The sequence below is a fragment of the Carya illinoinensis genome, chromosome 3 (genome assembly GCF_018687715.1).
Source record: "Carya illinoinensis cultivar Pawnee chromosome 3, C.illinoinensisPawnee_v1, whole genome shotgun sequence".
Taxonomy (NCBI): domain Eukaryota; kingdom Viridiplantae; phylum Streptophyta; class Magnoliopsida; order Fagales; family Juglandaceae; genus Carya; species Carya illinoinensis.
Genome location: NC_056754.1, coordinates 10492178 through 10505311, shown reverse-complemented (window position 1 = coordinate 10505311; position 13134 = coordinate 10492178). Strand labels below are relative to the sequence as shown.

General features: G+C 31.8%; 2 protein-coding genes across 2 annotated transcripts; both read right to left on the bottom strand.

Annotated features, from left to right (window-relative positions):
* Window positions 1-129: 129 nt before the first annotated feature.
* Window positions 130-984, bottom strand: LOC122304463 (ATP-dependent DNA helicase PIF1-like). Its single transcript, XM_043116736.1, has one exon. The coding sequence runs from the start codon at window positions 982-984 to the stop codon at window positions 130-132; it is 855 nt and encodes a 284-aa protein (XP_042972670.1).
* Window positions 985-1089: 105 nt separating this feature from the next.
* Window positions 1090-1668, bottom strand: LOC122304462 (ATP-dependent DNA helicase PIF4-like). The gene has a single exon (XM_043116735.1). It carries the CDS (start codon window positions 1666-1668, stop codon window positions 1090-1092), a length of 579 nt encoding a protein of 192 aa, XP_042972669.1.
* Window positions 1669-13134: the final 11466 nt, after the last annotated feature.

The window sequence follows — 13134 nt, the reverse complement described above, 5'->3', positions numbered from 1 at the left end:
ATTAATTACTTAACAAGAATAAATTAATAGAATATTGAAAATATAAAAAAAAAATTGTAGGAAATTTCTAATTTATTTATAGCAGTTAAAATTAAATATAAAAAAATAAAATTTGTTACCTATGTAAAATCAATCAGAGGAGGCCAATGTTAATAAGTCTTTGTAGACAATATTTTTTGTGCAGTTTTTTTCTGGTTCATCAGTTGAGATTGGTCGTATCAAAATCTTGATTGCAGAAATAGTCTTAGCTCTTGATAAAACTACATATAATTGTCCATGTGATAAAACTGGATGTGGCAAGTATATCCCAACAAAATATAATGTTTGTCCTTGTGACTTGTTTATACTCATTGCAAAGCTTAGTTTAACAAGGAATTGAGCTCGTTTGAATGGAAAACCACTGTTTTCATCAGGATTTGGTAAAAATGGAATTCTTGGAATAAAAACCTTTTTGCCACTGTGATGACCAACTGCAATTTCTGCATGAATAACGTTACAATCAAAATTGCAACAGATTAGTCGTGTTCCATTGCATAGTCCTTCTGAAAGATTGATGTTTCTCAATAACATGATTGGACAGTTTTGTTTCAATAATAATTCATGTGGAGGAAGTCCATTCGGTGTTAAAGTATGTAAGAAATCTTCCATGACTGCTTGTTCAGATGCGTCGATTGTTTCATCAAAACTGTAATATTGTCTTAACTCTCCAGGAAATCTCTGAATCAGCAAAGTGTTTATTTCATCAACATAACTGCTTTTTGGTGTCAATATAGCTCGATTCATCATGCTTGAAATATTTGCTGAATAATCAGAAATATTATGAAAAACAGTATCCACCAAATGATCCAAAGAAGCAGCATCATTTTCATATGGAATTAACATGACTGCAGGAATTCTGACGTGTTCATTAATTGTGATTGGTGGTAACCCATTCCCTAAATCCAATATGTATTTTGAAAAGTCTGGATCTAATATTACACGCATATTTTCAGTCAAACGAATTTTTGTTAATTTTGACCATAGGTAGGAAGAAACTAAGCTGTCATCAATCTGTTGTTGTCTTGTTCCTTTTGGGACCACAGGTAGAATCTAACGAAAATCTCCACCAAACACAATAACTTTTTCACCAAAAGATAATTCTGAATCATTAATGTCCTTTAGCATTTTATCCAATGCTTCAATAGATTCTTTTCTTGACATAGGAGCTTTATCCCATATGATCAACTTTACTTTTTGTAGTAATCTTGCAAGTCCACTTTGTTTGCTGACACTACATGTGAGATTTTTGTTGGTATCTAGTGGAATTTTGAATCGTGAATGTGCAGTTCGACTTCCAGGTAAGATTGATGCAGCTATACCAGATGAAGCAGTTACAAGAGTAATTAATTGCTTTGTTCTTATTGTAGCAAGGAATGCTTTGTATAAAAATGTTTTTCCTGTACCACCAGGACCATCAATAAAGAATATGGCAGCTTCATTTGATAAAACTTTTTGTAAGATAGAATTATAAGCATTTTGTTGTTCGCAATTAAGTAGTGTTGATGCATGAAGATCTTCTTCTGGAATTGGAACAGCTAATTCATCATCAATTTCTCTAAACAAAAATTCATCTTGATCAAAATCAATGTTTTGGTCGATAAGATGGAACGAATTGATGTTTCTACCCATTGATTCAAATATTGTGGAGATGGAGCGTAAAGTTTCAGTTCTAACAGTTGATGAAGAACTTTTAACTAATTAAAAATCAGCAGACATATCTTATTCAAAGTGTTCCCAAAGATCTCTTGGATTTGTAGGATTACAGTAAACCAAAATTGTTGCAAATAGTCTTCTTAAACTGAAAGACATTTGGTAAAGAGAGGCTTCATATAAGCATTCTTCTAAACTGTCATCTTTCTGTAATAAACCATATATAGTTGCAGCTTCATGAAATGTGGGGGCCAAGATACCATTTATAGTTTTGAGATGATCAAATGATAAAAGACCCCTTATATGATTTAATAACATTCACAGATAATACCTTTTGTTGAACCCAAGATTTCAAGTTTTGTGTAATTATATATTTACACATGGATTTTGATGATAACAAATGAATTCAAAGAATAAAGAAATCTCAAGCTCAAGTTGTCTACACAATGGAGTTAAGCACATCAAGAAAACAAGCATGAGTAAGAAGGGAACAAGTTCACATTAAAATTATAGAATAATGTTGTAAATCTCTTCAAAATTTGAAATTAAGATTAATGCTCAAAATTAGTATTTTATCATAAATCATTAAAATACATTTTTCACATTTGCATGAATATTTTTGAAAATTAAATTTGAAAATTTTGAAAGATAATTGATTGTCATCTTTTACATGTGCATACCTTGATTAAAGGGTTAAACTTTGAAAATATTAAAAATGATTGATTGTCATCTTTCACATGTGCATATTTTATTTGAATATTTTCAAAAGTGATTGATACTTTTTTGGACTTATACAAAAGGTAGATGATTTTGTTTGAAAAATTTGAAAAGTAAAGTGTGCTCATTTTGTCATATGCAAAAAGTAAAAGATTAGGTTTGAATTTTTTTGAAAAGGAAAGTGTGCTCTTTTTGTCATATGCAAAAAGTACAAGATTAGGTTTGAATTTTTTTGAAAAGGAAAGTGTGCTCCTTTTGTCATATGCCAAAAGTAAAATATTAGGTTTGATTTTTTGAAAAAATGAATGATGTTGTTTTTGACATGTAAATCTTTTTAAATTTGAATATGAAATCTCATATGCCTATAAATAGATCATTTGAGAGTTTCACATTTACAACACCAAGAGCATACAACATTCATTCAAAACTTTCATTCTCTCTTCTCTAAACATTGAGCCTTAATCCTTGTTCATTTTGAGAGATATAGTTTGCGCTATATTGTTCTTATTTCACTCATTGAGGAGTGCTTTCTGATAACCTACCCATTATCAGCTTTTGTATCAGAAAAAGGGTGTGTATAACCCTTGTGCGTGTAGAAAGTATTCTACACGGAGAATAGTTGAATCACCACGTGTAAGGTGATTGCAAGTGTAGAGGGTGTTCTACACGGATCCTTTGTAGCGGTGTTGTTCAAAAGTGTAATAGGTTTCTATCTCCACCTGAAGGAGGTTGAATAGTTAATTTGGGAATCCTCAAGGGTAGCTTGAGGCGAGGACGTAGGCAGTGGGGCCAAACCTCGTTAACATACTAAGTTTGCTTCTCTCTTACCCTTACTCTTTATATTTATTGTTATTTCATATTTTGTTTATATTTTATATTATATATTTGATTTATAATTGTTATTTTTTTTTTAATACAACTCAATTCACCCCCCTCTTGTGTTAGTCATCTGGGCAACAATTGGTATCAGAGCTAAGAGCTCTATTATAAGATTAACTATCTTTTGAGTTAAGATCTTATGGCTAACATTGCAACTTCATTTGGTGAAGGTCAATCTAGCAGTCGGCCTCCACTCTTTTGTGGAGATAATTACTCATTCTGGAAAGTTAGAATGAGAATATTTTTTCAAGTTCAAGGTAGAGAAATCTGGAAATATATTGTAAATGGACCTTATATTCCAACAAAAGTGGTTGATGGAGTAAAGGTCAAAAAGGAAGAAGAAAAGTTTGATCGTGAAGACGATAGACTTTATACTTTAAATTTAACTGCTATGAATTTATTATATAATGCTCTTAATGGAAATGAATTTAATAGAATAATGAATTGCGCTACGGCAAAAGAAATTTAGGATAACTTGGAAGTTACTTATGAAGGAACTTCGCAAGTCAAGGAATCAAAAATTTATATTCTTACTCATGAATATGAAATGTTTAAGATGAATGATGATGAATCTATTTCTAGTATGCACACTCGTTTTACTAATATCATAAACAGCTTGACAGCTCTTGGCAAAGTTTATTCCAAGGTGGAGATAGTAAGAAAAATTCTCAACTCTTTACCAAAACGTTGGGAATCAAAAGTTACAGCGATTCTTGAAGCTAGAGACCTCAAGAAGCTCGAAGTCAATGAACTCATCGGGTCACTTATCACCCATGAGTACACATTGAAAAGAGGAGAAGAAGAAGGAAAGCCAAAGAAGAGCTTAGCACTTAAAGCTGTTCCTTATGAAAGTGAAAGTGATAAAGATGAGGAAAATGACGATAAAGATGAAGAAGTTGCGATGATAACAAGAAGAATTCAGAGGTTCTTGAAGAAAAATAGAACTCCTCTGAGGAAATCCTTCAAAAAGTTTTCCAAGAAAGATTCAGGTAAAAATGACACTTTAATTTGTTATAAATGCAATAAACCTGGTCATATCAAGCCAGATTGTCCTCTGCTAAAGAAAGATCGAAACAAGGGCAAGAAAATAATGAAAGCTACATGGGATGATGATTCAAGTAGCTCAGATAGTGAAGCAAGCAATGAAGAATCAGCAAATCTTTGTCTTATGGCTAAAGATGACATTGAGGTAACAAATCTTGATAATATTGAAAATCCTTCATATGAAGAATTGCAAAATGTTTTAGAAGAGGTTTATGAGGAATTTGAAAAATTGGGTATCAAATATACTGCTTTGAAAAAGAAAAATTTTTCTTTAACAAATGAAATTGAAATTTTAAGAAAAGAAAGTATCATTTTGAAAGATGAAAATCTTGAATTGAATAAGAAGAAAACCGATTTAGAAAATATTGTTGAAAACTTTACGAATGGAAAAAGAAATTTTGAAAAACCTCTTGGTAGTCAAAGATGTGTTTTTGACAATGCAGGTTTGGGATATATGCCAAAACAAAAATACAAACCTTATAAAAATTTCTTTGATAATCATTCTACATCAAAAACTAATATTCAAAATTCTTTTCATAAAAATAATTTTGTCAAAAAAGGATATTATTATAATCATTCAAGTTTTTCATATATGTCACATGCTATTTGTAATTTTTGTAATAGAAATGGTCATAATTATCATACTTGTCCTATTAGAAGAAATCATACAATGACTATTAGGGCCATATGGGTACCTAAAAATCTTGTTTCTTCTAATACTAATAAATAAAGGACCCAAAGAACTTAGGTACCAAGAAAAATCATTTTAATTGTTTTTATAGGTATGCATAAAGTCTTCCATAAGCAAAAACAAATGGTTTTTAGATAGTGGATGTTCAAGACACATGACGGGAAACAAGACTAAGTTCTTTGATCTTAGATCTAAAGAAGAAGGACACGTGACATTTAGAGACAACTCGAAAGGGAAGATCGTGGGAATAGGTAAAATTGGTAATGAATCTTCTCTCATAATTGAAGATGTTCTACTGGTTGAAGGTCTAAAACATAATTTTTTGAGCATAAGTCAATTATGTGATAAAGGATTTACAGTTATCTTCAAAATGGATAAATGCATTATTTTGAATGATCATGATTGTAATATTTGTTTTATTGCTTTTAGAAGTAACAATGTTTATACAATCGATTTTGAAGAAATTACCCCACAAGATGCAATTTGTTTTTCAGCTCAAAATGAAACTAGTTGGTTATGGCATAGAAGACTAGGTCATGCCAATATGGAACTTATTTCCAAACTTTCAAAAAATGATCTTGTGAGAGGTTTACCAAAAACATATTTTCTTAAAGACAAAATTTGTGATGCATGTCAATTTGGTAAACAAACAAAAAAATTTTTTAAAACTAAGAAACATATTTCCACTACTAGACCATTGCAACTGATACACATGGATCTTTTTGGACTAAATAGAATTGCAAGTCTAGAAGGAAAATATTATGCATTTGTTATTGTTGATGATTTCTCTATATATACTTGGGTCATCTTTCTTGCTCATAAAGATGAGACACATAATGCATTTACTAAGTTATGCAAGAGAATTCAAAATGAAAAGGGCTATACTATTTCAAGTATCCGAAGTGATAGGGGAAAAGAGTTTGTTAATAAAAATATTGAAATATTTTGTGATGAAAACGGTTTTGTGCATAATTTTTCTGCTCCTCGAACTTCTCAACAAAATTGGGTAGTAGAGAGGAAAAATAGATCTCTTCAAGAGATGGCAAGAACAATACTCAATAAGAACAACTTGCCTAGTTATTTTTGGGCCGAAGCGGTAAGTACTGCATGTTATGTTATAAATAGAGTTATGCTAAGGTCTAAGTTAGATAAAACCCCCTATGAGCTTTGGAATGAGAAAAAGCCAAACATTGGTTACTTTCATCTATTTGGATGCAAATGTTTTATTTTGAATGACAGAGATAATTTAGGCAAATTTGATGCAAAATCTGATGAATGTATCTTTCTCGGGTATTCTACTAATAGTAAAGCTTATAAAGTATTCAATAAAAAGACTTTGACTGTACAAGAATCTATGCATGTAGTATTTGATGAATCTAATTCTTCACTCTCCAAGAAATCTATTGATGAAGAAACAGAAGGCATAAATAATACGGAAAGTCTCAATCTCAACAAAGAGAAAACAATATAGGAAGTTCAACATGGAGCCATCAGGAAAGATCATCAAAATTTAATACAAGATGCAACCAAACAGTGAAAATTTGTGAAAGATCATCCAGTGGAACAAATTTTGGGAGAACCTTCACAAGGTGTAAGTACTCGATCATATCTTAGAAATATTTGCAATCATACTGCTTTTCTATCTCAAATTGAACCCAAAAATATTGATGACGCACTTCTTGATGAATCTTGAATTCTAGCTATGCAAGAAGAGTTGAATCAATTTAAAAGAAATGATGTTTGGACACTTGTTGCTAGACCCAAAAATCATACTATTATTAGAACAAAATGGGTTTTTAGAAACAAGAAAGATGAGTCCGGAGTCATTACTAGAAATAAGGCTCGACTTGTAGCCCAAGATTTTAATCAAGAAGAAGGAATCGATTATGATGAGACATATGCAACTGTCGCAAGATTAGAAGCTATTCGAATGCTACTTGCATATGCTTGTTATAAAGATTTCAAACTTTTCAAATGGATGTTAAAAGTGCTTTCTTAAATGGTTTTATAAATAAAGAGGTATATGTTGAGCAACCTCCAGGTTTTGAAAATCATATTTCCCCAAATCATGTTTTTAAACTCACAAAAGCATTATATGGACTTAAACAAACTCCTAGAGTTTGGTACGAAAGACTTAGTGGTTTCTTGATTGAAAAAGGTTTTTCAAGAGGAAAAATCGACACAACTCTTTTCATTAAATATGAAAATGATGATATTCTTTTGATTCAGATTTATGTTGATCATATAATATTCGGTGCTACTAATGAAAATATGTATCAAGTTTTTGCTAAGACTATGCAGGAAGAATTTGAGATGAGCATGATGGGAGAACTTACATTCTTTCTCGGATTGCAAATTAAGCAAGCAAAAAGTGGGACATTCATCAATCAATCAAAATATATTAAGGAATTACTAAAGAAGTTTGGGATGGAAAATGCTAAGGAAATTGGAACACCAATGAGCCCATCAACTAAACTTGATAAAGATGAATCCGGTAAGCCAGTTGACTCGAAAATATATCGAGGTATAATTGGTAACTTATTATATTTAACAACAGTAGACCAGATATTATGTTTAGTGTGTGCTTATGTGCACGCTTTCAATCATCTCCAAAAGAATCACATTTAATTGCAGTTAAGCGCATTCTTAGATATCTTAATGGTACAATTAACCTAGGGTTATGGTACCCTAAGCACACATCTTTCGATCTAATCAGTTACACAGATGCAGATTATGCTGGCTGTAAAATAAATCGAAAAAGCACTAGCGGAGCATGCCATTTTTTAGGTCATGCACTAGTTTCCTGATTTAGTAAAAAATAAAATTCTGTTGCACTATCTACTGCTGAGGCAGAATATGTTGCTGCGGGTAGTTGTTGTGCTCAAGTTCTCTACATGAAGCAACAACTTGAAGATTTTAAACTCATGTATAATCACATTCCAATCAAATGTGATAATACACTGCTATAAATCTTTCAAAAAACCCAATACAACATTCTAGAACTAAGCATATTGAAATAAGATATTATTTTCTTCGAGATCATGTGCAGAAAGGCGATATAGTACTAAAATTCATAAACACACACGATCAGTTAGCAGATATTTTCACAAAGCCTTTACCAGAAGATAGATTATGTATGATCAGAAGAGAAATAGGTATGATGCATGCTATGAATATCTCTTAAAAGATAGACTAGAGTCAATAAAAATAGAGATAGATTTTTTAAATACTTTTACATAAACTTGATATTCTTAGCCTCATGTTTGAGACGCTCATTCTCTTCATACAATATCATATCATTCTTATCCATAGGAACCGGCAAGCGGAATGAAGAATCTAATAAAGAGTTCAACTGTTTATTCTTCTGCCGAATGATTCCTTCCCTTGTGTGAGACTCTTGAACAATTCGTTGAAGTACAATAATTTGTTCTTTGAGCTTTTCAACTTCATGATTTTTGGCTTGTAGCCGCTGAGAAAAAGCAACAATAGAGGAAGAGTAGCGAGTCTCAAGACTCACCAAGTCATAAATAGCATCAGAATCTGACTTATTAGTCAGATTATTATTTTCCTGCTGCAACATGGCACCAATGGCAGCTGCAGAAAGGACAGGAGGTTGAGATGCAGAATGCCTCATGGATGGATCTAGAGAAATGTTAGAAGAATGAGCCATTGAGAAAAGAATAGAAGGCTTAAAACGAGAATGTTGAAGGAATGCAGATGAGTTATAGAGATGAGAAGAAAACTTGATGCGGATTGGATGAACTTCAGGACTGATTTTATAGAGATAGCATAAAGAACAAGACAAGCTATCATCCAAGTCAAAGAGTAATGTTTTTTTCCCGATTGGTGAAAATGACATTTTTTTAGAAACTCGGAGCCTTCAATCTCGTTTGTCAACAACATCAGGCGATTTTTTCAAATCTCCAGTCGCACTTGTCGGGTCACGGACGGATGAAATTTATTTATTTTTTTTAACTATCTACAATGTCTACTAACGCACCGTTTTCTTCATATCCATTTACTTGTTGCGGATCCTTTTTAATGATGCCAAAAGGGGGAGAAGTATTAGACTAGAACATTAACTTTGTTTGAATTGCTAAACTTATTATATATGCTTGGAATTATATTTATACTTTTGCTTGAAAAACTAACGCACATTCTCAGGGGGAGCTTAGGTATTAATACAGCTTTCAGGTTCTATCAAGTATTTGTCATCATAAAAAAGGGGGAGATTGTTGAACCCAAGATTTCAAGTTTTGTGTAATTATATATTTACACATGGATTTTGATGATAACAAATGAATTCAAAGAATAAAGAAGTCTCAAGCTCAAGTTGTCTACACAATGGAGTTAAGCACATCAAGGAAACAAGCATGAGCAAGAAGGGAACAAGTTCACATTAAAATTATAGAGTAATATTGTAAATCTCTTCAAAATTCGAAATTAGGATTAATGCTCAAAATTAATATTTTATCATAAAGCATTAAAATACATTTTTCACATATGCATGAATATTTTTGAAAATTAAATTTGAAAATTTTGAAAGATGATTGATTGTCATCTTTTACATGTGCATGCCTTGATTAAAGGGTTGAACTTTGAAAATATTAAAGATGATTGATTGTCATCTTTCACATGTGCATGTTTTATTTGAATATTTTCAAAAGTGATTGATACGTTTTTGGACTTATACAAAAGGTAGATGATTTTGTTTGAAAAATTTGAAAAGTAAAGTGTGCTCATTTTGTCATATGCAAAAAGTAAAAGATTAGGTTTGAATTTTTTTGAAAAGGAAAGTGTGCTCTTTTTGTCATATGCAAAAAGTAAAAGATTAGGTTTGAATTTTTTTGAAAAGGAAAGTGTGCTCCTTTTGTCATATGCCAAAAGTAAAATATTAGGTTTGATATTTTGAAAAAATGAATGATGTTGTTTTTGACATGTAAATCTTTTTAAATTTGAATATGAAGTCTCATATGCCTATAAATAGATCATTTGAGAGCTTCACATTTACAACACCAAGAGCATACAACATTTATTCAAAACTTTCATTCTCTCTTCTCTAAGCATTGAGCCTTAATCCTTGTTCATTTTGAGAGATATAGTTTGCGCTGTATTGTTCTTATTTCACTCATTGGGGAGTGTTTTCTGATAACCTACCCACTATCAGCTTTTATATCAGAAAAAGGGTGTGTATAACCCTTGTGCATGTAGAAAGTATTCTACACGGAGAATAGTTGAATCACCACGTGTAAGGTGATTGCAAGTGTAGAGGGTGTTCTACACCGATCCTTTGTAGCGGTATTGTTCAAAGGTGTAATAGGTTTCTATCTCCATCTGAAGGAGGTTGAATAGTGAATTTGGGAATCCTTAAGGGGTAGCTTGAGGCGAGGACGTAGGCACCACGTGTAAGGTGATTGCAAGTGTAGAGGGTGTTCTACACCGATCCTTTGTAGCGGTATTGTTCAAAGGTGTAATAGGTTTCTATCTCCATCTGAAGGAGGTTGAATAGTGAATTTGGGAATCCTTAAGGGGTAGCTTGAGGCGAGGACGTAGGCAGTGGGGCCGAACCTCGTTAACATACTGAGTTTACTTCTCTCTTATCCTTACTCTTTATATTTATTGTTATTTCATATTTTGTTTATATTTTATATTATATATTTGATTTATAATTGTTATTTTTTTCAATACAACTCAATTCACCCCCCTCTTGTATTAGTCATCTGGGCAACACCTTTCTCCTTCAAAAGGATTTGTTGTAACAATTCAACCTATCACAACTTGTTTTTTCCTAATAGTCCACATTTTGTATTGTTGGCTCCAAACATAAAATTCAGAAAATTCTTTATACAACAATTTTCTGGCATTCTGATAAACTTGATTTGTTGCGAAAAATTCAATTAGCATTGATTTTGCTAAAAAGTCAGAGTTCATCACATTTGTTAAGTTTTCATGTGCACGAAAAGTGACCTGGTGTTGATTTTCAAGATGTAAATGTAAGCTATAGACTGCTGGATGAACTTCATTGATAATAAACCCAAATATTCTCCACATAGCCTCTGGTGGAGCAATCCATCGAGCTGATTGAAATCGCTCAATTTCATCAATCTGTTGAGTGTTTTGTTTAGAAACCAGATTAAATGCAACACGATCATGGCCTTTATAAATGTATTTGTAGAGATACTTGACAGCTTTTATTGTAGAACATATCTCAACATTAATATGGCAGTCAAACATTGCAAGTAAATAAGGGTTATATGGAACAACCCAATGATTATCTAAATCACGTCCTTTGATTTTGGCTGTTCGTCCATTGTTGCAGCGTTTGTATATTGGGAAGCAATCATTTCCAACAATAGTGTTTGAGACAAACTGTTTTGGGTAATTATTTTTGCAACAACCATTTTTTTTCATGCATACATTTGTTAGATTTAGAACTCCACACAGGCCATGCATCATATGCTTAACAACAGCTGTATAGAGATGTAAGTTGTTATCTTTGTCAGGTAATTCAGCAGATACGATCTCATCAAAAAATTCTGGTGCATATAATTTCCAATCTTGACGCAATATAATTATGAAATGGGCATATGGAAGTCCTCTTTTTTGGTGCTCAATAACATAAACTTATGCTGAGATTTTTCCAAATATTTCTCGTTTGAATAGTTGGTACTTCAGATCCTCTAATTTTGCTCTAAAGATTCGAGCAATTAAGTCAGGTCGATTTTGGGTTTCCTCATGTGGTAACAATTGAGTTGAGATCTCTTTCCAGTTTGGATTGCATGTCATTGTCAAAAAAATATCTAGTTTGCCATATCGTTGAACTAAAGCCATTGCTTCTAAAAGATAAAGGCAAAATTATATGTTTGCCAATTCTTGACGCGTTTGTCCAAGATTAATGCTATCAACAATGCCTTGATATAATTCAAATCGAATATGTTGTTGATTGCAACGAAAATAATCTAACCTTGAAGTCTCTATCTTGACATATATATCAACAATAAATTGTTAAAGAAGTCGGCCAGAGATTAGAAGAATAGATTTCAGATTTTCTCTGATTTATAACTTGTAACAGTAATATTCACAGCAAGAAACAATGGGATCTTTTCTCTTTTTCTTTAAAACTACAAAAGTAATAAAAAATTATTTAGAAAAATACATACCAAATATATTAATAATAAGTTATATAAAAAAGATAGCATAGAAAATTTAACCTCGTTGTTCTCTTCTGAGTAATTCTTCTACTGATGTTGATTGATGAGGATCAATTAATTGAGTTGTGCAATTATTGGTAGATACAGATGCAGTTCTTTTGTTGATTCTTTGTATGCCTTGGTGCCATCCAATATCTCCGAGAGGAAACAGTAAATGATATTGAAGCGGATCATAGCATCCAAAATAATATTGAACTAAATGACTCCCGCCAATATGGTTAAATATGAAAATATCACGAGGTGTTAAATAACTTAAATGTTCTGAATCATCATTTTCAACCCAAATAGCTGCAACTTCTGATGATGTTGGGGCATTAAACACTCATTGATCTAAATTAGGATCTGATTTTATACAGATTTTTTGATAGTCTAAATTTGGTAAATCACTAATAGATCGAAAAAATGTTGAATATGGATTTACACGAAGGAGATCCATAAGTTGGGCAATAATAGAAGGATCCATTCTGATTGAGTCAACAATGCGATTATCAAATTCATGTTCAATGTCATAGAAATATAGCTATAAATTAGAAGGTTGACCATCTGAAGGAATCAAATCAGGAAAATAGTGATAAATTTGACCTTGAGCTCGAAATGTATATATTCCTCTGTTTCTTCGATATAAATTTCTGTCAAATTTAACTCCAAAAGATGTGAAAACAAATTTGTTGTTGTACGTTCGAGCTTATGTTCGAAATTGTGTAGATTCAGCAGTATTTGAAACAAACAAATTATAGACTTGATCTGGAACATCATTTGTAATCAAAGAGATTGATCCATCAGCATAGTAGAAACTGTTTGTTTCATGAAAGAATCTTTTCGCTTTGTAATGCTTACAATGTGGCACATTTGGTAAATAATTTGCTTCAACTGGAACATTTTGTAATATTTGTCTATGTACAA

What these genes read in the sequence shown, in the direction of transcription:
- LOC122304463 (XM_043116736.1), bottom strand. Translation starts at nt 984, where the DNA reads ATGCGTGTAATATTAGATCCAGACTTTTCAAAATACATATTGGATTTA.
- LOC122304462 (XM_043116735.1), bottom strand. Translation starts at nt 1,668, where the DNA reads ATGGGTAGAAACATCAATTCGTTCCATCTTATCGACCAAAACATTGAT.